Source organism: Strongylocentrotus purpuratus, unplaced genomic scaffold (assembly GCF_000002235.5).
Source record: "Strongylocentrotus purpuratus isolate Spur 01 unplaced genomic scaffold, Spur_5.0 spur5_scaffold_2, whole genome shotgun sequence".
NCBI lineage: Eukaryota > Metazoa > Echinodermata > Echinoidea > Camarodonta > Strongylocentrotidae > Strongylocentrotus > Strongylocentrotus purpuratus.
This window is the reverse complement of record NW_022145605.1, coordinates 31990437-32012874: the sequence shown is the minus strand read 5'-3', so window position 1 is coordinate 32012874 and position 22438 is coordinate 31990437. Positions and strand designations below refer to the sequence as shown.

Sequence of the window (22438 nt, the reverse complement as noted above, 5' to 3'; positions counted from 1 at the left end):
CACTAAAATACATATTGTAAGTCATTGTAAGATGAAATCGAAATTGCAAAACAAAGTTATACAGTAATGTAATAATATACTTTCATGTTGAAAAACCAAGACGGTGGGAAGGAGAGAATGGAGAAGAAAAAAGGAAGTTGTTCGAGCGAAAGAGTTTAGAAAGTATTTAACAATTGCTAAACAAACACTTCTATTACAAAACATGAAATTAAGCATTAAAAGAAACCTATTGGATGGGATGAAATTAAACCGTAAAAGTCAAAATGACAGTCTCTATTCCGTTTTCCCCTTTAATATAAATGTAATGACAGCATTCATCTAGATCGAGAAAGTTGTTCAAATAAAATTAAAATGAGTATTTAAATAACAATATAGTGTAATTTCGAATTAGATATTGCACATTACATTGGAAAAAAAGACCCAAGTCAAATAATTGGCAAGGGCATAAATTTGTATTTAAAAAAGTATATATTAAAGAGGGGAACACTAATGACCTAATGAAACAACGGATTAAAATATGCTTTCGTTTTAGGCAGTCTGAGAGTAAATTGGATAAAAGTGTATATTGCAAACGAATTATTATACCGGTTTGTTTAAAACCAAATATCTATTAATATGCATGAGAATAAGAAAGTTATTTGTCTAAAAAAAATATAGTACAGAGTGTATTTAACAATTGCTATTGTTAATTGTAATGACATCATTCATCTGAAACAAGAAAAAATTGATATTTGAATAACGATATTACATAATTTCGTATAAGATATTGCACATTATATAAGAAATAAAAAGCACAACATTAATATTTAGCAAGGGCATACAATTGAAGTTTTAAAGAAAAAGAAACACTAATCAATTAATAAAATAATGAAACGATTTATAGATTCGCGTTAAGCAGTCTTATTGCAGAAGGCATTGTTGACGAGCGGTACCGAGCAGTCCTACACATGAGGGTATCCAAGTGGTGGAAGTAACGTAGACGCCGGGAGGATATTTCGCTGCGTAGGGGCGGATTCCACCTAGGGCCCTAAGGCGGGCCCTTAGGTGCTCATCTGACGGTAATTTATTGCCTAAACCTCTGAGCTTCCGGGGGCGGACAAGGTATCAAAATATGTTCATCTGACCGCAGACGTGTAGCCAGGTGGGCGGTGGGGGCGGTCCCCCAAAACACCGGCCCTAAAAACAACATAACAAGAAAGGGAGGAGAGAAAAGGAAGAGCACGTAGAGAGAAGAAGGAGCAGACAAAGAATATTTTTGATATTTAGACAAGGATTAAGAGTCGAGAACGGTACAACGAATCGTCTTCTTTCTCTAATAATTCAAAAAACGTCAAAGCTTCTGCGCTACGCTAGAAAGGGGAGGGGATGAACTGAATTCAGAAAAGGACTAAGAGTCGAGAATGGTACAACGAATCGTCTACTTTATCTAATAATTTAATGAAAGTCAAAGCTTCCGCGCATCGCGCAGGAGGGGAGAGGGAAACTGAATACAGACAAGGATTAAGAGTCGAGAACGGTACAGCGAATCGTTTTCTTTCTCTAATGATTTAATGAAAGGTAAAAACTTCCGCGCTTCGCATGGAGGGGGAAGGAACTGAATTCAGACGAAGATTAGAGTCGAGAACGGTACATCGAATCGTCTTCTTTATCTATTTTAATGAAAGTCAAAGTTTCCGCGCATCGCGCAGGAGGGGAGAGGGGGGTACTGAATACAGACAAGGATTAAGAGTCGAGAACGGTACAGCGAATCGTTTTCTTTCTCTAATGATTTAATGAAACGTCAAAGCTACCTCGCTTCGCGCAAGAGGGGGGGGGGGACCGAATTGAGACGAGGATTAAGAGACAAGATCGGTACAGCGAACCGTCTTCTTCCACTAATAATTTAATGAAACGTCGAAGCTTTCGCGCTTTGCACGGGAGGGGGAAACTGAATTCAGACTAGGATTAAGGGTCGAGAACGGTACAGCGAATCGTTTTCTTTCTCTAATGATTTAATGAAACGTAAAAGCTTCCGCGCTTCGCACGGGAGGGGGGAGGGAACTGAATTCAGATGAGGATTAAAGTCGAGAACGGTACAGCGAATCGTTTTCTTTCTCTAATAATTAAATTAAACGTCAAAGCTTCCGCGCTTCGGGCAGGAGGGGGGGGGGATGAATTCAGACAAGGATTAAGTGTCGAGAATTGTTAAACGAATCATAGCTTCCGCGCATCGCGCGGGAAGGGGAAACTGAATTCAGACGAGGATTAAGAGTCGAGAACAGTACAGCTTGTTCTTGTTGTTTAAGTTGCCATAGAAACAAACAAGCTAGTTAAATTGAGAGAAAAACAATATTGTTGAAAGGCACGTTACGATAGAAACCTGCTAAATAATTTGGTATGATAGAAGAAAAAAGCCCGTAAAGCACAATCAGACAAATTGATGTCGAGCCTTACCTGCCCTGATTAAAACATACCAATAACACGTACACGCCACACTTTAAAGGCATCGTTTAACAATGTTAAATCTGAGATGCAGGCCCCTATGTGTTATCAGTGAACGGCGGGGATCGGGAGGCTCGAGTTCCCTCCCTACTCTCCCCCTACATTTTCTTTAAAAAAAGTATATTATAGAGAAAAGGAAAGAAAGAGAGCAAGAAAGAAAGAATAGTTAACTGCCAGTGTCACAAAATAATGAGTTATCAAAAATGCTCATCTGACCGTGATTACATGCCTAAAACCTCTAAACTTCCGTGGGCTTTGCCCACTGGATTCCACCTAGGGCTCTAAGGCGGGCCCTTAGATGCTCATCTGACGGTAATTTATTGCCTAAAACCTCTGAGCTTCCGGGGGCGGACAAGGTATCAAAATATGTTCATCTGACCGCAGACGCGTAGCAAGGGGGCGGTGGGGGCGGTCCCTCAAAACTTCGGCCCGAAAAACAACATAAAAAGAAAGAGAGGAGAGAAAAGGAAGAGGACGTAGAGAGAAGAAGGAGCAGACAAAGAAGATTTTTGAAATTCAGACAAGGATTAAGAGTCGAGAACGGTACAACGAATCGTCTTCTTTCTCTAATAATTTAATGAAACGTCATAGCTTCCACGCATCGCGTGGGAAGGGGAAACTGAATTCAGACGAGGATTAAGAGTCGAGAACAGTACAGCTTGTTCTTGTTGTTTAAGTTGCCATAGAAACAAACAAGCTAGTTAAATTGAGAGAAAAACAATATTGTTGAAAGGCACGTTACGATAGAAACCTGCTGAATAATTTGGTATGATAGAAGAAAAAAAGCCCGTAAAGCACAATCAGACAAATCGATGTCGAGCCTTACCTGCCCTGATTAAAACATACCAATAACACGTACACGTCACACTTTAAAGGCATGTTAAATATGAGATGCATGCCTCTACGTGTTATCATTGACTGTGTTATGGTGTAATATTGAAGCCCTTAAAAAAGCGCTTCAAAATGTTCATGAAGTGCCTCAAAAAACTAAAAATATTTGAGTGACCGGTTTTTTTTACCATACTCGTTAGGAAAACGAAAAATGAAATTTCGATTTCCAATCATAAATATCTTGATAATCAGACGCGCGATCGGCTTGTAAAAGTCATATGTTTCCTGACTGACCTAAATGTTTATAATTATGATTGCAGCATGAGCTAAATCCAGGATTTTGTTTCAAAATCTGAGGCAATGTTACCGAGTCACTTTAATGCACTCGCTTTGGTGAAATAATGGATGGCATCGTTTTCTCCCGAAGGCTGGTACTTTCAAAAGTTCGTTTATTCGAATTATGAGAATAAAATAGGGTTAATCACTAATCTGAACCAGGTTTGCAATCGTGAAAATGAGAATTCTCTCTTCTCTTCGGAAGTAAGAACCCTAATCCATCTTCAGAATTATCATTATGAACCTCGGAAATGACGGACATTCGGAGAGACGAACTTTCGGAACTATGAACTGTCGGAACTAAGTAATCTTTCTGTTTAAAGAACCTTCGTATAAAAAAACCTTCGACATTACGAATCTTCGAAATGTTGAACCTTCATAATTATAAAACCTTTAAGAAAAAATAACCGTTATGAAACGACAAGGTTGCATTCAGCATACCCAAATTAATGAATAATTTTTAATATAATTTGGGTCCCCGTATTGTCCCGACCGAAATTGTCTCCAAAGTAAACAAACTAATGATTATAAGGAGACTTTAATGGAAATACAATATCTCCGTCTACACCTCACCGATTTTGTTTGTTTTTTTGTTAGCCATTTAAAGAGCCATGAGCCTTGTGCAGATTCGGATACTTCTTTACATGAGGCCATGATTATTATCATCATTGTCATTATCCTCATCATCATCCTCCTCCTCCACCTCCACCTCCTCCTCCTCCTCATTATCACCACCATCATAATCATTATCATCACCGTCATTATCATCTTCATCTCTGCGTTTGTCGCACAGCTTTAGTATGTCATCTGCGACCCAGTGCTTCTTTGTTGGTCGGTGTTTGCCAAGGATGTCGTTGGCTGTTTCTGTCACGGTAGTGTTACATCTGTTGATCAGAGTGTCTATTCCGGTGTCCTGATTACCAAGGACGAGGAGTGGAGCAAACTTTCCTCCTATCATTGATTTTGTTGCCCTGACTTTTCATCCTTTGGAGGCGTAGTCTGAAGGTCATCATCACAAGATCATGGTCACTTCCGACGTCGCCTCCCGAGAAGCTCCTGTTCTTTACGATGTTCGCACTTGACTGGGAGCGTCCTTTACCATGATGTCGTCGATCCGATTGTGGTATTGTCCTCCTGGGCTGTGCCATATCCAGCGTGTAGATGGTTTGTGTGGGCCAAATGCGTTCACCACCTTCAGGTAATTATACTTGGCGAATTCTAAGAGCCTCAAGCCTCTTGTGTTGGTTTCAGGGTTGCAATATTGGCCACATGTCCCCTTCCAGTTCTTGCTTGCATCGTCTCCTATCTCTGCATTCTAGGGCTGTAAAAAGGTGATGCCTTCTGACGAACGGTAATGAGTCGGCTAGAGACTAGTCGGCATCCCATAATGGCATTCACAGTGTCTTTGTTAATGGGGAATCTAACTCTGTGCTCATGTCTGACTTCACTGTCACTGAAGTAGAGTCTGTGCCCTTCTGGAGTAGACGTTTCTCCGAAGTTTTTCCAACGTACTTCACAGAGTCCAAGGATATTCCATCGGTGTCTCTTCATTTCGTGCGTTAGTTCTTCAACTTGTCCTGCTGCTCTCAGTGACCTCACATTCCAGGTGCCAATGGTGATATATTTTTTCTGGCACGTAATGATCTTGGCCCATCAGTAACATATTTTCGCCTCCGTCCTGATGGCCAGCAACGGAAGGTGCGGTCCTTGGTCCGGGCAACGACCGAGCCGGTATGGATTGAGTTGTGGTTTTTAATTATTATTATATTCGTTTATTTATTCATAATAACCAAAGGGTTGGATTGATAATGATTGTCATCTTCATGTAGTGTGTCTTGGGCAGTGTCGCATGGCGGAGCCGATCCCTCTCCATGCCCGACCACAGTCGATGTCCTCCACTTAGTTGGTTCTTGATCTTGAACACGTAGCCGTTGACTTCATCCGCCTTGGCCGGTAACCTGTTTCGTGAAGGTCATTCGCCCAGTGATGCCGTGTTAACATCACTCCCTCACGTGGTTTAGCACACCTGCGAAGGCGAGGTCCCGGGGTGTGGCGCTTGGAGCCAGCACGTGAGAGATTTAGGAGATGGATGAGGACCAGTGATACCTGTCCACCCTACCAGGTAGAGTGCAGCAGCCAGACATTAACGGTGTAACCCCGATCTAGAGCCTCAATACACCCCAGAGCCCCATTACACGCTTGCCTAAAGGATCGTTCGGGAGTACCAATTATATCCCCAAAACAAAGATTCCAACCATACAATAGTGTCCAATCCATTCGTGGAAAGAAAACCTTAAAAGAAGACTGCAAAGCTGCGTTAACCAGCACTTCATTTAAAGAGGTTGGTGGACATATCTTTCAAAGTGGCATACTTCCCTTGAAGAGACTGCAAATTCGTTTGTTCTTGGAATAGACTCTGCCTATGTACTTACTCCTGCATACAGTTTGAGTCCAAAAAAAGTTTACATCTAGAAAATTGTTATTAATTTATTCTAACAAATGTTTTAACAGGAGTAAATTATATATTTGCCAAAGAGCGTACGAATACCAAAGGTAAATATACTTGTTTACAGAAGTTTGGGTGCCACACAATGTTCCATATTGTAATTTTTGTTTTTGATATCAAGATGAGACTATATACGGTATCGGCAAAGACAGCCGAATTTGAGTAGATCAAGCGTTTTACATGTGTCGTTGTAACGTGGACTTTAAGGCTAGCCTCAAAGTCAGAGGCCGCCCGCGGGAGGGGGGGGGGGACAGTTCCCCTCACTTGTTAAAGTACCCCCAAAGCGTCTTTTTACAGAGAAAAAAGTGCCCAGTTTACTTTGATAAGTGCCCCTTTTTATTTTGACACGTTCCCCCTTTCCTTCGACAAGTTCCCATCTCCCTTTGCAATAAGTGTCCATTTTACATTCTCATAAGTGCCCTTTTTAATCTCTAGTAAGTGCTTCTTTTCAGGTACGAGAAGTGCCCCTTTTCATTTTTACAAAGTGCCCCCTACACCTCTGATAAATGCCCTATTCATATCTGAGATGTGCCCCTTTTACCTTGACAAGTGCCCCTTTCCCTTTGCAAGAAGTGCCCCTCTCCCTTTTAATAATACCCCCGTTTTTGATAATTGGTCTTTTCATCTCTGAATGATGAGTGTCTCTTTTCAACTGTAATAACTGTCCATTTTATTTTGACACGTACCCTTTTTCCATTCTAATAAATGCTCTTTTAAACCTAATTATAAGTGCCCCTTATCTTATCTGGTCAGTGCCCCCTTTTAGGCGGTATAAATGTCCCTTTTCACCTCTAATAATTCAATTTTAACAACGATACGTGCCCCTTTTCTTTTCTAATAATAAGGGACCTATCCCTTTTCATAAATACCCCTGTTCACCTTTCATAAATGCCCCTATCAAAATATGATTGGTGCTCCTTTTCCCACTTCCTAATCTCATGAGCGCCCTTTTTTTATCAATGGTGAGTGCCTCTTTTTGTAGGTGTAAGAAGTGCCCCATTTTCACCTCTGATAAATACCCTTTGTACTTTGGCAAGTTCTCCTTTTCTTTTCTAATAAGAGTCTTATCCCTTGTAATAAGTGTCCCCCTTTCCTCCCATCATGGAATGTTGACACCTTTTCTCAATGCTGGGTTGTATATGACGCGAGGAAGTTCTTTAATTTCAATTATATATCCTCACATGCTCTCGATCTACATGTATATATATCTTCCTTTTTAAAATCCTATGACTCTATCATATTTTTCTTTCACGACAAATTTCTATTACTTTAAATTCAATATATTTTTTCATTCTCACACTCTTTATCTCCTCCTTTTGAAATCTCTCACTGAATAATACATCTCTTTCATTAAAACTTCTCTCAATATGTCTTCTCGACACGTTCTTATACGCTTTGTATCTCTCTTCTTCTTACACAAACACAATTGACAGTAAAGTCATTGAAATTTAATTATTACACATGGCCTTCGGAAATGTAACGCCCCTACCAGGTTACAGGGGAGCTTAACATGATAAAATGAAGAGAAGAAAACAGTTGCTTGTGGTGAAATTGCTGTCAGCATGAAGAATGACTTTTATTACTAGAATAATCATACTCAAAAGTAATCAATATACAAATAACGATCATGAACACATGTTAATGCTTTAGTTTTATATAATGGTAAAGCTATTTCATATCAATCTGCATGAGCTAGATCAAAAGAAATCTATTAAGCTAATCTCTAAGTATATATTTAACAGCTTTTTAAAAATGTGTATAATACAATGAAATAAATGTTAAGTTAATTCAAACTAACATTTCCTGGCTTCAACAATAACACATAACTCACTCACAGGTAATATAAATAGTTTAATTGCAGATACAACATTTTCAATTAATAGTATACAAATATACAATGACACTCGATGATCTAGCTGAAACTATTCGCATCGAAGGAACATCAACTAGTACTATTCTCCCGAGGGACATCGGCCCGAGGGAGAAAAGTACTAAAGATGTTCCTGAGTGCGAATAGTTTTAGCTTGTTCCGAGAATGAGTCATTTTATATTTGTTTTATATCCCTTCCATCTGTATTATTCCTACACTTCTGTAATAACATGAACCTTATACTCACATTCACATCTTACATTCAGATCTAAAAGAAATCAAAGAAAATTGCACGGCTCAAAAACAGGATTTAGCTGGCGCTGCGTATAGTGTAGTGCAACTATCGCGCGCACAGCACAAATTGCATGTGCGCATGCTTTGTGCGCGGAGGCATTGAGGCATTTTTTGTATGGATTAACATTAATTGTATTTGTATTGTATATTTCACAGTGTTAAATTGACAAATTCAAATTGTTTGTAAACTTCTCCAATACCCCAATGTGGGTGACATGAGAATAAATTGTCATTGTCATTGTCATTGTCATTGAAATCCTATACGCTCGCTGACGTCACGCATAGTCCCTTTTTTTTCCCAAGGGAAAAAAGGTACTATGCGTGACGTCAGCAATAAAAAATGTACTATTCCGATGTGGGCGGCAGGAAACGTATTTTATACTAAAACTATTCATTTTCTTGTTGTGTACACTCCTAATGCAACAATCTTACGATAAGGGATATAATTAAAAATATATCCTGCAATAAATATAATCCTTACGTTCAATAACCAAGCAGTTCCAAATTGCTCGTGCAATATGAAACAACATGCTATAACAGATTTATGTTCTCTCAAAAATCCACATGGACAATTAAATACATTTAATGATTGTTTGAATCATCTGAAAATATACTTAAGATTTAAAGAGCGAAAATATATCACTGTGCAATGAAATGACAGGAAGCATAATATTGAAAGCAATAATTCCTTGCTTTAGGTTCCCTTTAAACTCTCAAACGAACTCCCTAGCTGGAGTAAAATCCGCTAAAGAAAAATATGATTTCCTCAATGTAAGAAAGTGCTCTATGTGCTCCTGTTTCACTGCATCAGCTAATTAAAAGAGAAACTTCTTTCTACCAATTTTTTGAGTTAAAACATATTCCTGAAACTTCGCATACCGCTGGGTTGGCTGTTTTACTAATCAAATCACTCAAGTCCCTATCTCCAAATAACTGATATTACTTAGCCATTTGCTCTAGCGTAGCATCACGGATACAAAATACAATATAATAATATGTAATCAAGCTCATGAAATGTGTGTCGCAATCATTAATTATGCCGATTAGAATTCACTAGCTGCACTATTCTAAAACGTAGCAAAATACATCTTCTAAATGGGTCCAAAAGAGACCACTTACTTGACTACAAGACTGTTTATTAGTAGGTTATAATTAAGAGGCGCCACACAGTCCCTCTCTTAGAACAAAGGTCCTGTTCACATTTATAAACAACTTGGGTGCTGTGTTTCCACTTCGTTACAGTAAGTCTATATCACTGGTTACAGGTTTGTTCATATTCTAGTTGTGAAATGGGTATCCACACACTCACACTACTATTTCAATTGGCGTTCATTCATAGCATCAAAAATTATCCTATCCTTCTACCGATTCTATACCTTCTAAAGCGTAATAGAAAAACTTTAAAAATAGTAAACAGTTATGTACTTGCAAAACTCATCAATTCATTATACTGTTTAATATCAATATACCGGCGATATAACTCTAAAGTATTAGTATAAACATACTCATCCAGCTCTTTTGATGCACAATCACATCACGCTTAAGTATATAATCTCATTAGGAGATTTGCTACACTTCACGGGCGATCATCTAACAACATAGAGTCAATGAGAATTAGGTACTTTGAGAAAAAATCCCACTCCCATTCATATAACACGTACAAGTAGGAACCATAATGACAGATTTTGCAGTCTTCACCTTAAATCGGAATTATGACCACGATCCTGTCTTCTGATCAAAAATTGAATCATAATAAAATTGTAGAGTAAAGTCTCAGCTGGGGTAAAATTTTAAATTGAAACTTTTTCCTTCCAAAAAAGCGTCATTAGGGCGCCAACAGTTGCTCCTATGTTTTCTATATATCTGAAGAATGACCTAATCAGAACTATTCAACGCCATGTAGTTGATTCAATTATATTTGTAAGGGGGGCAGTTAACTTGGCAATTGTATACAAATGTTTGTCTTTGAATGCTTTTCTAATTATCATAAACACTCTAGGTCTACTGTTCACCTTGGTATTAGCCAGCACGTTTTCTTATGAGCTTTGAGTTATTTAGTTTTTGAGGTTAATAAACCATTTACGCGATGTCACCTTCGAGTTTATGCAGGCAAGATGATGTAACTGCCAAATGAATATACGTGACAATGAGAGCATGATAACCATCTAAACACGTATCTTGAGATTTGCCCCCTCTAAAAAACAAAATTGCAACACAGCAACAACCACCACCACAACAACAACAACAACAAAGACAAAATCAATGTTTACCAGCAAGGGTTAGAGATACGACTGGATCCAGGTATACAGGTATCGCTGTTGTGGGTACGCTCATAGTAGTTGGAATCGGAGTTTATTCTGTTGAAAACAATGATAACAAGAAGTTACTATCAACAACAAGGAATATAAATATGAATAACAAAGGGGGTATAAAATTAAACAGTATAATGTTCGTTTAAATGAATTAGTCATGATTGAAAACCAATAAAGTCTAATAGACAGAGAAGGCAAAACTTAACTCCGGCTCTCAACATTGTTCTCGAAAGCCCATTCACGGGATAAGGTTACCGAACAAAAGAGTCCAAATTGTTACATATTTGAAACATTAGGATGGCCGCTCACGGAAAAAATAAAATGAAATAATTAGCTAGATGATACGTATACGATGCGGTACCCTAACATTAAAACTGGCACGGTCAATGTTACCAAAGCTGACAGGTAATTCCATCAAAACAAAGAACTAAATATTATTAGTTAAAAATGAAGGAGTAGAAGCATCCGATCAAAGCAAATGACATACGAGTGGGCGCATGAACCCCTTCAGGAAACAGTTTAAGTGCAGTGGGATTTTACTCTTTAGGTTTGAATGCTTTGCAAGAACCTCAACATAGCATAATTTGTTTCTTTTCTCCTGCCAATGTAATATAATTTGATATGAATGCATACATCTTTATATTAATTAATTTTGAGCAGCGCTTTGCTCACATTTTAAATACTTCTACCCTACCTTGGCATCTCGGGTCAAGGTAACCTACAGCACAATACTCCCGTCTTATCCCAGGATTGGTGGTGTAACACCAAGCAGTGACACCTCCATCGGGGTTTCTGCAATAGCTTCCGTCTAGTCCCGCGTTAGGATAGTTAGCTGGAGTGATAGTGTGTTCATGGGGATCTTGAGAGGTCCACGCTTGACAAGTACGACCGTTGATGGTCTGAGATAAGTTTCCTCTGTAGTTCACTCCTCTAGGATCATCCAGGCATGTATTTGTGGCTGGAGAAAAGACAGAAAGTAACATTTTAAAAGAGCTTGCTAAAGTAATTTTGGTTCAGACCATGGGCGTAGATCTGTAATTGATACCTATTGTTCAGGGGGGATGATCTATTCATTCATCCCCCCTGAACAATAGGTATTTCGTAAGGATTGACGCCCATGGTTCAGACTAATAATTTGCTACATCTTTCCACTCAAAAAAGCAATTATCTACTGTTATGCAACGATTGATGCACAGACCAAATTAGAATTTTTGGTGTCAGTCACTTACAAATATGACGACGCCTGATGTGTAGGCCATATTTAACATAATCATGATTACGTGTCAAGATCACTGCCCATGAAGTGCCAACTTGGAAAACATTCAATATAACTACCCTCTAATAGACCTAAAACCCCGTCTTAACCGGAAAACATAGTCGCGGTGTATTCGAATGACGTTCTACCCCGTTCCAGTTTAAGAGAAGGTTGAGTTCTGGGAAGAGGTGAAAATAATTTGTGAGCATTACTCATTCTTATTATGCAAGTGTGGAAGAACATCAGATTAGACATGTTCCCTGAAAAGCATGGCTCTTCTAATGCCTTCATATTCTAAATATGCATGTAACATCGTAAAAATCGGGGGGCCGGCTTTTTACGCCACTTGTTCGTGTAGTCCTATATACATCTTTCTGTGTACAGTGTTTGTAACTTTACCAAGACTTGGCCAAATTTCTTATCATTTTGATGATTCCAGAACCTTGCAATACACACAAATTCTTATATGCTATATGATCAACCTTTTCTGGTCGGTTCCACACCGTTTCTTTCACAATGCAATCGCATGACCAGAACTCAACTTCATCTTTAAGACGCGTTAATCGGGGTAACGTCCGAACGTTGTCCGGATGACATCCTGATAAACGGCCTATTAAGACGCGCGTGGAACTTTACCCGGGTAGAATGACGTCAGGGCCGTTAAAAAAATGTATACACATCGCGCGCCAGCTGATCGCGATGAGGGAGGTGCGGTTGTTATGGTAACCTACTCGAGTGAGGTTTTTGCGGATGGCTGGTTAAGACGGTGTCCATGAGCCTGGCAAAAGCTCACCCCGTGTTTTACGGGATAAGAGCACACTTTTTTAATTTTTTTTTTGCTCCCGTAAATTTGAAAATCGCGCCGGCCGCAAATTCGTTCAGTTATTTTTTATTTTTATTTTATTTTTTATTTTTTAGGGGGGGGGGGGGGGTAGTGCACACAATTTTTTTGACCGGGGGGGCATGTGCCCCCTGTGCCCCCCTCCCTCCCCTGGATCCGTGCATGCACCCTCATGGCAGGCTATGAGTTAAGACGGGGCTTAAGACGACTACCCGCTGGACAAACACCCCGGATGACTCCCCTATAGACATACACCCAAGACTACCACCCTCTGGACAACACCCCAGAAATTGCTGATGACAATATGGAACTTAAATATTAATAAATGAGGGTAGATAAATTGTACAATTGTATGAAATATTGATGAACAATAACACCAAAATTCATTTGATTTGAAACACGCACATCCGCCTAAGCAAACTCCAATAAGATTTACACATTTAAGTGAAATTATAATCTTTAGGTTCAATGGCTTTCCAAGAATCCCAACATAGCACATTTTGTTTCTTTTCTCCTGTCAATGCAAAATCATGTGATATAAATGCATGTATCTTGATATTAATTAATTTTGAGCAGCAATTTGCTCACAATATAAACACTACAACGCTACCTTGGCATCTCGGGTCAAGGGAACCTACAGCACAATACTGCCAATTTATCCCAAGATTGGTGGTGAAACACCAAGCAGTGAATCCCATATCGGGGTTTCTGCAATAGTTTTCATCTAGTCCCGTGTTAGGATATTTAGTCATAAAGTATCCATGAGAGGTCCACGCCTGACAATTATCCTCGTTGATTGTGTGAGATAAGTTTCCTCTGTAATTCACTCCTCTAGGATCTAGTAATATTTCAAAAGAGCTTGCTATAAGTACTATTGGTTCAGACTAATAATTTGCTACATCTTTCCACTCGAAAAAAAGCAATTATCTACTGTTATGCAACGATTGATGCACATACCAAATTATAATTTCTTGTGTCAGTCACTTGCGAATATGACGACGCCTGAATTGTAGGCCATATTTAACATAATCATGATTACACCATCATACTTACGTGTCAGGATCACTGCCCATGCAGTGCCCACTTGAAAAATATTCAATATAACTACCCTCTAATAGACAAACAGCCAAGGTGACTACCCTGTAGCAAACACCTAAGATGACTACCCTTTAGCAAACACCTAAAGATGACTACCCTCTGGACTAACACCCAATATGACTACCCTCTAGACAAACACCTATACAGATGACTACCCTCTGGACTAACACCCAATATGACTACCCTCTAGACAAACACCTATAAAGATGACTACCCTCTAGACAAACACCTAAGATGACTTCCCTCTAGACAAACACCCAGGATGACTACCGCTGAACAAACACCCAGGATGACTCCCCTATAGACATGCACCTAAGACTTCTACCCTCTGGGCGCCACACCCCAGAAATTGATGATAATAATATGGAACTTAAATATAAATACAATAGGGGAGATAAAATCGAATAGTGTATTTTACATTTGTATGAAATATTGATGACAAATAACACCCATATGCATATGATTTTCAGCACACGCACATCCGCCTATACGTACACACCAATGTGATTCACACATTCATGTACAATGCAAGATGATGATGTTGATAGTGATTATACAATAATCCAGCAGCTGCCTGATCGGCGATAATATAACAGTTCGTAGTTAGCACATGGTTTAGATGACCGCCAGTATCCACAGATCTTTTGAACATAGATAAATCCCACTTTGTGCTTTTGGAATAATCACAGCTAAAAATTCATTAAAGTAGATATTCATTGATTTTAAATCTAGCTTTATTTTCATTATTGCAAAGTTGAAACTTTGATTCGACAAGGTCATCAAAATTCAATGCTTGGAAACATTCGAAGTAATGATTATTATAAATTACAAAACGCTTAAATACAGCCCCGGCATAGCACCTGAATAGCTCTCCGAACGCTGCTGAGATGTGTGAGATCACAGCAGGGACATGATTTGCACAAGCAGACGATGTACCATGACATCTCACACATTTTCAGTGCCTGTATTTTCATCTTCTCTTGAGTTCTTTCTCTTACTTCACTACCGCCAGGCTAAATGTATAATCTATTGCCTCACTCTTAACCCCGCGCATGGTTTTATTTTGATGACAAATGCAGCGATACAAAAATAAAGGAATCTGTCGCTTGTAAACAAAATAAGACGCCATTGTATATTCAGCTGCAGACACCGCGGTATGTTCGGCGTTTTAAGAGGGAACAAATGCCGTCCTTAATATCAATCCGAGGGCTTTTCAATTTGAAAGGCTGGTTTCTTTGATTGTTAATTAACCCCTATCCTGTGTATTTACAAGCATAAGATTTTAGTTATCAGAATCGGGTCATGTCCCCTTTTGATCGGTTTGACGTGCCAGTACATTTATATACACTAAACTCATTATAATTTGACAAATAATAGCTTTGCAATTATGTTCATTCTTTATGGGATGTCGTCTGCTTGGGCAGTATTGGTCCCTGTTGTGACGTCATTAAAGCATCGTTATTTTTCCGGCGAATCTCTCGTATATCCCAGCTGCTATGGAGGTGGTTGTATTTTTATTTTTATAAATCACCCGATATGTAGCTGACCTCAAACTTGTACGATGGCCATCTGTTAGCTTACCAGTTTCTAGTGATACATTAGTTGACATATTTGTGATTTTCTTTGAATTTCACCTTTAAGAGGTGATTCTTTGTTTGCCCTCTTGAAAGGATTACTTCCACATGTGTTCAATAGAATGTATCATAGGTACATGCATGTATAATATAATATTGAATAACTTTCGTGAGAATGACTGTATCCAGTATTAGTCTAAGTGAATTTACAATTTTGTACGAGTGTCCTTTATCTGCGCATGCGCAGATTGTATCTACGAACTGGGCATTATGTCTTCAAAGGCTTTAGGTTATGCTAAGGTCACATTACCCAAAAGTTGCCTGCTCGGCGGCCGAGCGGCGAGTTTTTAACCAATTCTGCCCGGCGGCTGCTCGGCCACCGAGCGGCGGCCGCCCAGGCATCGCTCGTTTTTAGGGCATCGCTCGGTCGCCGCTGAAGTTTTAGCGCGGAGTTAAAATTTGGGCGGCGCCTGCTCACTTTTCACTCGCCGCCCAAAATACGCTCGGTGCCTGGGCGGTCGCCGGCCGGCACCGACCTAATTGCTGGGCGATGCCTAAATTCCAGCAGCGACCGAGCAGGCTACTGATCGGTCGGTCGCTGCTCAGATTTGTGACCATAGCATTAGGTGTAGGTTTGGGATTAAGGTTAGCTTAAGTGTTTGGTCCAGGGTTAAAGTTTGCGATTTAGTTAGTGTAGGAAATTGAATACGGAGTACTGTCACAGGAGCATTCTGTCACACAACCGATGTAATACAAGACGATCACATATGCTTTCAATGAATCACTACGGGTGATTTCAATACACTATTGTACTGTCACTATATGTTCGCACATTCTAAACGGTGACACTTCAAGGCTACATCGTAGTGTCAGCATAAAGTTCAACTCCTACATAAAACGAAATGAAATAATAAAGAACAGTTGGTGACTCTAAGGAAAAAAGTTCGCCATGGTAGAAGATCTGATATCAGAACAAAACCCAGCAACACTCAACGAAGCAAAATATAAATCTAAAGTCAGAACTGCGTATATAGTCAGAACGGAAGGATAATGATGGCTTTAATTTTCGAGACATAGTTATTTTTATACGCTCTCGGGAAGGTTACAATCGAGCTATTGCCCTCGGCAAGCCTTGGGCAAATTTGTAGATTTAGGTGTGTTTTGTCAAAGTCGAAGGAACTTTCTAGCCAAATAGTTTATTTTATTGTATTGCTGTGGCGTATTTGCTGTCGATGACAAAAGAATAAGATGGGCACTTCCCCTCTTATAAAAAAATGTTTTAGCAACGTCCTTAATAGGAAAGGACACAAAACAGTCAGATAAAGACTAATACAGAGATAAAGAAAGAGACAGGGAGAGAGAGAGGGGGAGGGGGAGGGAGAGAAAGAGAAAGTGATAGAAGGGGAGGGGAAGTGGCTAGACACAACATGATAAGGATTAAATGCATGATGTCATTTTATTGTTACTTTTACTTACTGGAGGTGGTGGTTTCTTGCGATGCCGTTGTGTCTGACATCATTGTCGTAGGGCTCGTCATGGGTTTGGTGGTCGCGTCCGTAGTCAATGATTCACTTGACTCTGAAACGATTTTAACAAACATAACAGAGTTATCAAAATGATCATGATATAGTTGATGGTTCAGGGTTATAAACAATTAAAACATAAATTTTAACAGTTTATTTCTTTTAAAAGGTATAATTTGTGTCAGCATATTTTTGGATTTAGTGGTGTTTTGTCAAAGCCCAAGGGACTTTTTTGTCACATAATGTATCTAACTATGTTCCTGTGGCGTGTTTGTTGTCCCGAAACTCGCGTTCTTAAAATAAAGGCGGATACTCCTCCCTACCTCCTCCCTAAAAAGAAGTTTCATCAATGGCCCTGTAAGCAAAGGGTAAAAAAAGAGAGTCAGGTAGAGACTAATAAAGAGAGGGAGGAAGAAAGGGAGAGAGGGTTGGAGAGGGTTCGGCAGGGGAAATGTGTGAGAGATGGAGGGAGAGATAATGAGAGAGAGAGAGAGAGAGGGAGAGAGAGGGGGAGTGGTAGTTAACGATTATAACGATGATCGAAGGCATGACATAATTTCATTGTTTTTCTTACTTACTGGTGGTGGAGGTTTCTTGAGATGACGTTGTGTATGACATCGTGGTCGTGGGGCCTATCCCGGGCTTGGTAGTCGATTCCGTAGTCAATGCTTCTGTTGACTCTGAAACGTTATAACAAACATAACTGAGCTAAGTGATCATGATAAAGTTAATGGTTCAGGGTTTAATATAACAAATGAACCCACACGTACAAATCAATGTGATTAGGAATGGCACCTAAACAGGATTAGAACGCACAAACGTGGACAATTTAGCTCCAGGAGAATATATAAACTTTGACAGCTCATTTCTGTTGTAAAGTAAACAAAAATAACAAATAAGACGAGCACTTCCCCCCCTTATACAAAACTGTTTTAGCAACGTCCGTAATAGGAAAGGACACAATACAGTAAGATAAAGACTAAGACAGAGATTGAGAAAGAGAGAGGAGGGGAGGGAGATAAAGAGAGAGTGATAGAAGGGGAGGGGAAGTGGCTAGACACGTAATGAAAAGGATTAAATGCAAGAGGTTATTTCATTGTTTATCTTACTTACTGGAGGTGGTGGTTTCTTCATATGCCGTTGTGTCTGAAATCGTTGTCGTAGGGCTCGGTTTGGTGGTCGCGTCCGTAGTTAATGATTCACTTGACTCTGAAATGATTTTAACAAACATGACAGAGTTATCAAATTGAATATGATATAGTAAATGGTTCAGGGTTATAAAAAATGAAAACATAAATTTGAACAGTTTATTTCTTTTATAAGGTATAATTTGTGTCCGCATAATTTTAGATTTAGTGGTGTTTTGTCAAAGCCCAAGGGACTTTTTTTGTCACATAATGTATCTAACTATGTTCCTGTGGCGTGTTTGTTGTCCTTAAACTCGCGTTCTTAAAACAAAAGACATATAATACCCCCACCCCCTCCCTAAAAAGAAGTTTCATCAATGGCCCTGTAAGCAAAGGGTAAAGAAAAAGAGAGTCAGGTAGAGACTAATAGATAGAGGGAGGAAAAAAGGGAGAGAGGGGTGGAGGGGGTTCGGCAGGGGAAATGTGTGAGAGACGGAGGGAGAGACAATGAGAGAGAGAGAGAGAGAGAGAGGGAGAGAGATAGGGTGGGGGGAAGTGGTAGTGGCACATTATAACAAAGATCGAATGCATGACGTCATTTCATTGTTTTTCTTACTTACTGGTGGTGGAGGTTTCTTGCGATGATGTTGTGTCTGACATCGTGGTCGTAGGGCCCATCCCGGGCTTGGTAGTCGATTCCGTAGTCGATGATTCTGTTGACTCTGAAACGTTAAAAACAAACGTAACTGAGCTAAGTGATCATGATATAGTTAATAGTTCAGGGTTTAATATAATGAACCCACACGTACAAATCAATGTGATTAGGAATGGCACCTAAACAGGATTAGAACGCACAAACGTGGACAATTTAGCTCCAGGAAAATAAATAAACTTTGACAGCTCATTTCTGTTGTAAAGTAAACAAAAACAATAATAAGACGAGCACTTTCCCCCTTATACAAAAATGTTTTAGCAACGTCCGTAATAGGAAAGGACACAAAACAGTCAGATAAAGACTAAGACAGATTTTGAGAAAGAGAGAGAGAGGGGGGAGGGAGAGAAATAGAGAGTGATAGAAGGGGGAGGGGAAGTGGCTAGACACGTGATGATAAGGATTAAATGCAAGAGGTTATTTCATTGTTTATCTTACTTACTGGAGGTGGTGGTTTCTTCATATGCCGTTGTGTCTAACATCGTTGTCGTAGGGCTCGTCATGGGCTTGGTGGTCGCGTCCGTAGTCGATGTTTCACTTGACTCTGAAACGATTTTAATAAACATAACTGAGTTAAATGACCATGATATAGTAAATGGTTTAGGGTTATAGAAAATGAAAACATACATGCTAACAGTTTATTTATTTTATAAGGTATAATTTGTGTCAGCAAAGCCCAAGGGACTTTTTGTCACATAATGTATCTAAATATGTTCCTGTGGCGTGTTTGTTGTCATTACACTCATAGGCAAAAGAATTGGATGAGTAATATCCCCCTTTAAAAAAGGGTTTTAGGAAATAGTAAAACCCTGTTAAAGGAAAGGACAAAGAAAAAGAGAGTCAAATAAGGACTGAGAGAGAAAGAAAGAGAGATTAGAGAGGGGCCCGCGGCGGCGTACTTTTCCCCCACCTGAGCTCCGGTCCCGCAGTATGAACTCATTTGTATACAGCCAAACAGAGCTCATCTTGTCAAAAACAAGCTTTTGCCTAGGACGATTTTCCCTACCCGGCGGCTTGCCGTGGATTTAGAGACCGTACGAGAACCTTCCGATTTTCATATCTACGGCGTGTGTGGTCACATATTCGGCGGGGCCCGGGAGGTGCCCGGTGAAAAGTGGTCGAGTGAAATGCAAGGCGCCCGTAAGGATGCCGGCCGGTAAGCTTACGGGCTCCTTCCGATGAGCAGGTGCACCCATGGCTTCCGGAAGGTGCCCTGCCGGGGCCCGGCCGGGTGCCGTGCGGTGCACTGAAATAAGTGTCCTCTGACATCCGCACCTCCTGTATTTAAAGCTACGTTGCATATTTTGATATGCCGCCGTAAGGGGCCCGCACGGGCAATGTTCATTTCAAATGGGCACCGGGCGTCTGCCGTCCGGGGTCCATTTGAAATGAAGCTCTGGGCTTCACAAACTTACACACAGTGCGTTAGCCTATATCAGCATGCATGGTTTGCATACATAGGCATAGGCTTGCAAATGTTTCATTTCTGCTCTAGCATCTCTACCTTTAGCAAATTCATTACAGATCTACAAATATCAGCTTATCAAATCGCTGTGAAAACTGTTACTTAGCACTAAGTTACAATTACTCTAGCAATCAAGGATAGGCCTTTCTCGTCATCGAAGCCACTATATATTAAAGGGACCCATTTCTAAAGATTGTACGGTTGAGAATTTATCATAGATCTATACACCTCTAAAAGGCTCTAATATAATATTAGCTTATGAAATTGCCGTTTAAAGTTATTACTTAGCGCCAGATCTTATGAAATTGCCGTTTAAAGTTATTAATTAGCGCTAGATCTATTACATCAGCCGTAGGAATGACAATCGCTGGAGCTCAGCAATCACTCACTGGACACCATATGAGGGAAGACGAAACAGGGGACGTCAAAGAAAAAGATGGAGAGACGAGTTGCAACAGTTCTGGGGACAGACAAATTTGCACCAACAGGCGCTGAACAGAGGCATTTGGAAACATCATGCTGAGGCCTTCATCCTGCAGTGGATTGACAACGGCTGATAAAGTAAGTAAGTAAAAAAGATCCAAATTTAAAATATTCTAGCAATCAATGATAGGCCTAATCGTCATCGAAGCCATTATATAGGAACTAATTTCTAAAGATTTTATGGCTGAGAAATTTATTATAGATCTACACCTCTAAAGGGCTCTAATAATATCAGCTTAAGAAATTGCTGTGATGTTCTCAGGTAAGAATTCCTGCAATAAAAGAAGTAACAAATAAAGCTGATATTATTAGAGCCTTTTAGAGGAGTATATAGTCTAGAAACTCTAGATCTATAATAAATTCTCAACCGTAAAACCTTTAGAAATGAGTCCTATTAAATATAGTGGCTTCGATGACGAGAAAGGCCTTTCCTTGATTGCTAGATTAATTGTAACTTAGTGCTAAGTAACAGTTTTTCACAGCAATTTCATAAACTGATATTATTAGAGGTGTAGATCTGTAATAAGTTTGCTAAAGGTAGAGATAGTCCAGTAGACGGTACCATATACCTTGTACATGACCTTCCAGGCTTCTTGGATTAAGATTATCAACATTATTACATACTGCACATATATGCTAATTAGATGATTATGCTAATTAGGCTAACTATACTACATCTACATGGAATATCTTCTCATGAAGTAATGATTAGTCTTTCAAAAGTGATTTACAATGTTGCATTGCACCATCTTTAGGCTTTATAGATAAACAATGACAATGATAGTCCAAGTTGTACACAAAGTCATGCTTATTAATATTAGCTCATTATGCTCATTATGCTATTTAAGACAATTGCATTACTTGAAATAAAAAACTTGTGTCATAAATGAATTCCTCGTCATAGAAAACCCTTGAAAAGTCGTATTATCCATGTTTTCAGGCTTTCTGGATTGAGATTAGCAACATTATTACACATGCACATTATGCTAATTAGATGATTATACTATTATGGCTATTAAAACAGTTGCCCAAGGTCGCGAAGCTGGCAACCCAGCTGAATTTACTTCAGTACCCATCTAGAACACAAATCAACAAAAAAAAACTTTGTACTTAACAACTTTTCCAGGTCTGAAAAAAAGATGCTAGAGCAGAAATGGAACATTTGCAAGCCTGTGCCTATACATGCACACCATGCATTCTCATTTATGCAAGACGCTGTGTTTACGTGTGTGAAGCCCAGAGTTTGCACCGTTTCGAGTTTCGCATCTATAGCACGCCTAAAACTTGATGAGCAAGATGAGCTCTGATTGGCTGTATGGAAATGAGTACATACTGGGGTCCGGAGCTCAAGTGGGAAAAAAAATTACGCGGCCCGGTGTTTGAGAGAAAGAGGAAGATATATGGCGTGTTCACACCGCAAGGGGGACCTTGGGCGGACCGTGGATCGCGCTATCGTAGCGCGACCCACTGTCCGCCCATTGGTATTCGCCGGATCCACACCGCATTGAGATAGCGCGGTCTATCGGAGCACCCCCTTTTTGAGAGGTGTTGCAATGACGCGTGACGTCATGAGGTCAGAGCGGTCAAAGAATCCGAGCGCTATTACGAACTAGGAGTTTTTTTTTTTTTAAGGTCAGTTTTTATTCTTTTCTCTCTTGAAACAAATTATAATCATAGTACAAATTACAATCATCATATGTAACTCTCACTGCAAATGTGATGACATTATA

The 22438-nt window shown here is 39.6% G+C and overlaps 1 protein-coding gene across 1 annotated transcript; it reads right to left on the bottom strand.

Annotated features, from left to right (window-relative positions):
• Window positions 1–10254: 10254 nt before the first annotated feature.
• Window positions 10255–19300, bottom strand: LOC105441424 (plasminogen-like). The gene is made up of 7 exons (XM_030991346.1): window positions 19203–19300; window positions 18669–18770; window positions 18035–18130; window positions 17500–17601; window positions 16875–16976; window positions 11325–11588; window positions 10255–10675 (listed from the first exon to the last, which is right to left on the bottom strand). The coding sequence occupies exons 1-7, from the start codon at window positions 19261–19263 to the stop codon at window positions 10671–10673; spliced, it is 732 nt and encodes a 243-aa protein (XP_030847206.1). The 5' UTR covers window positions 19264–19300; the 3' UTR covers window positions 10255–10670.
• Between the last annotated feature and the right edge of the window lie 3138 nt (window positions 19301–22438).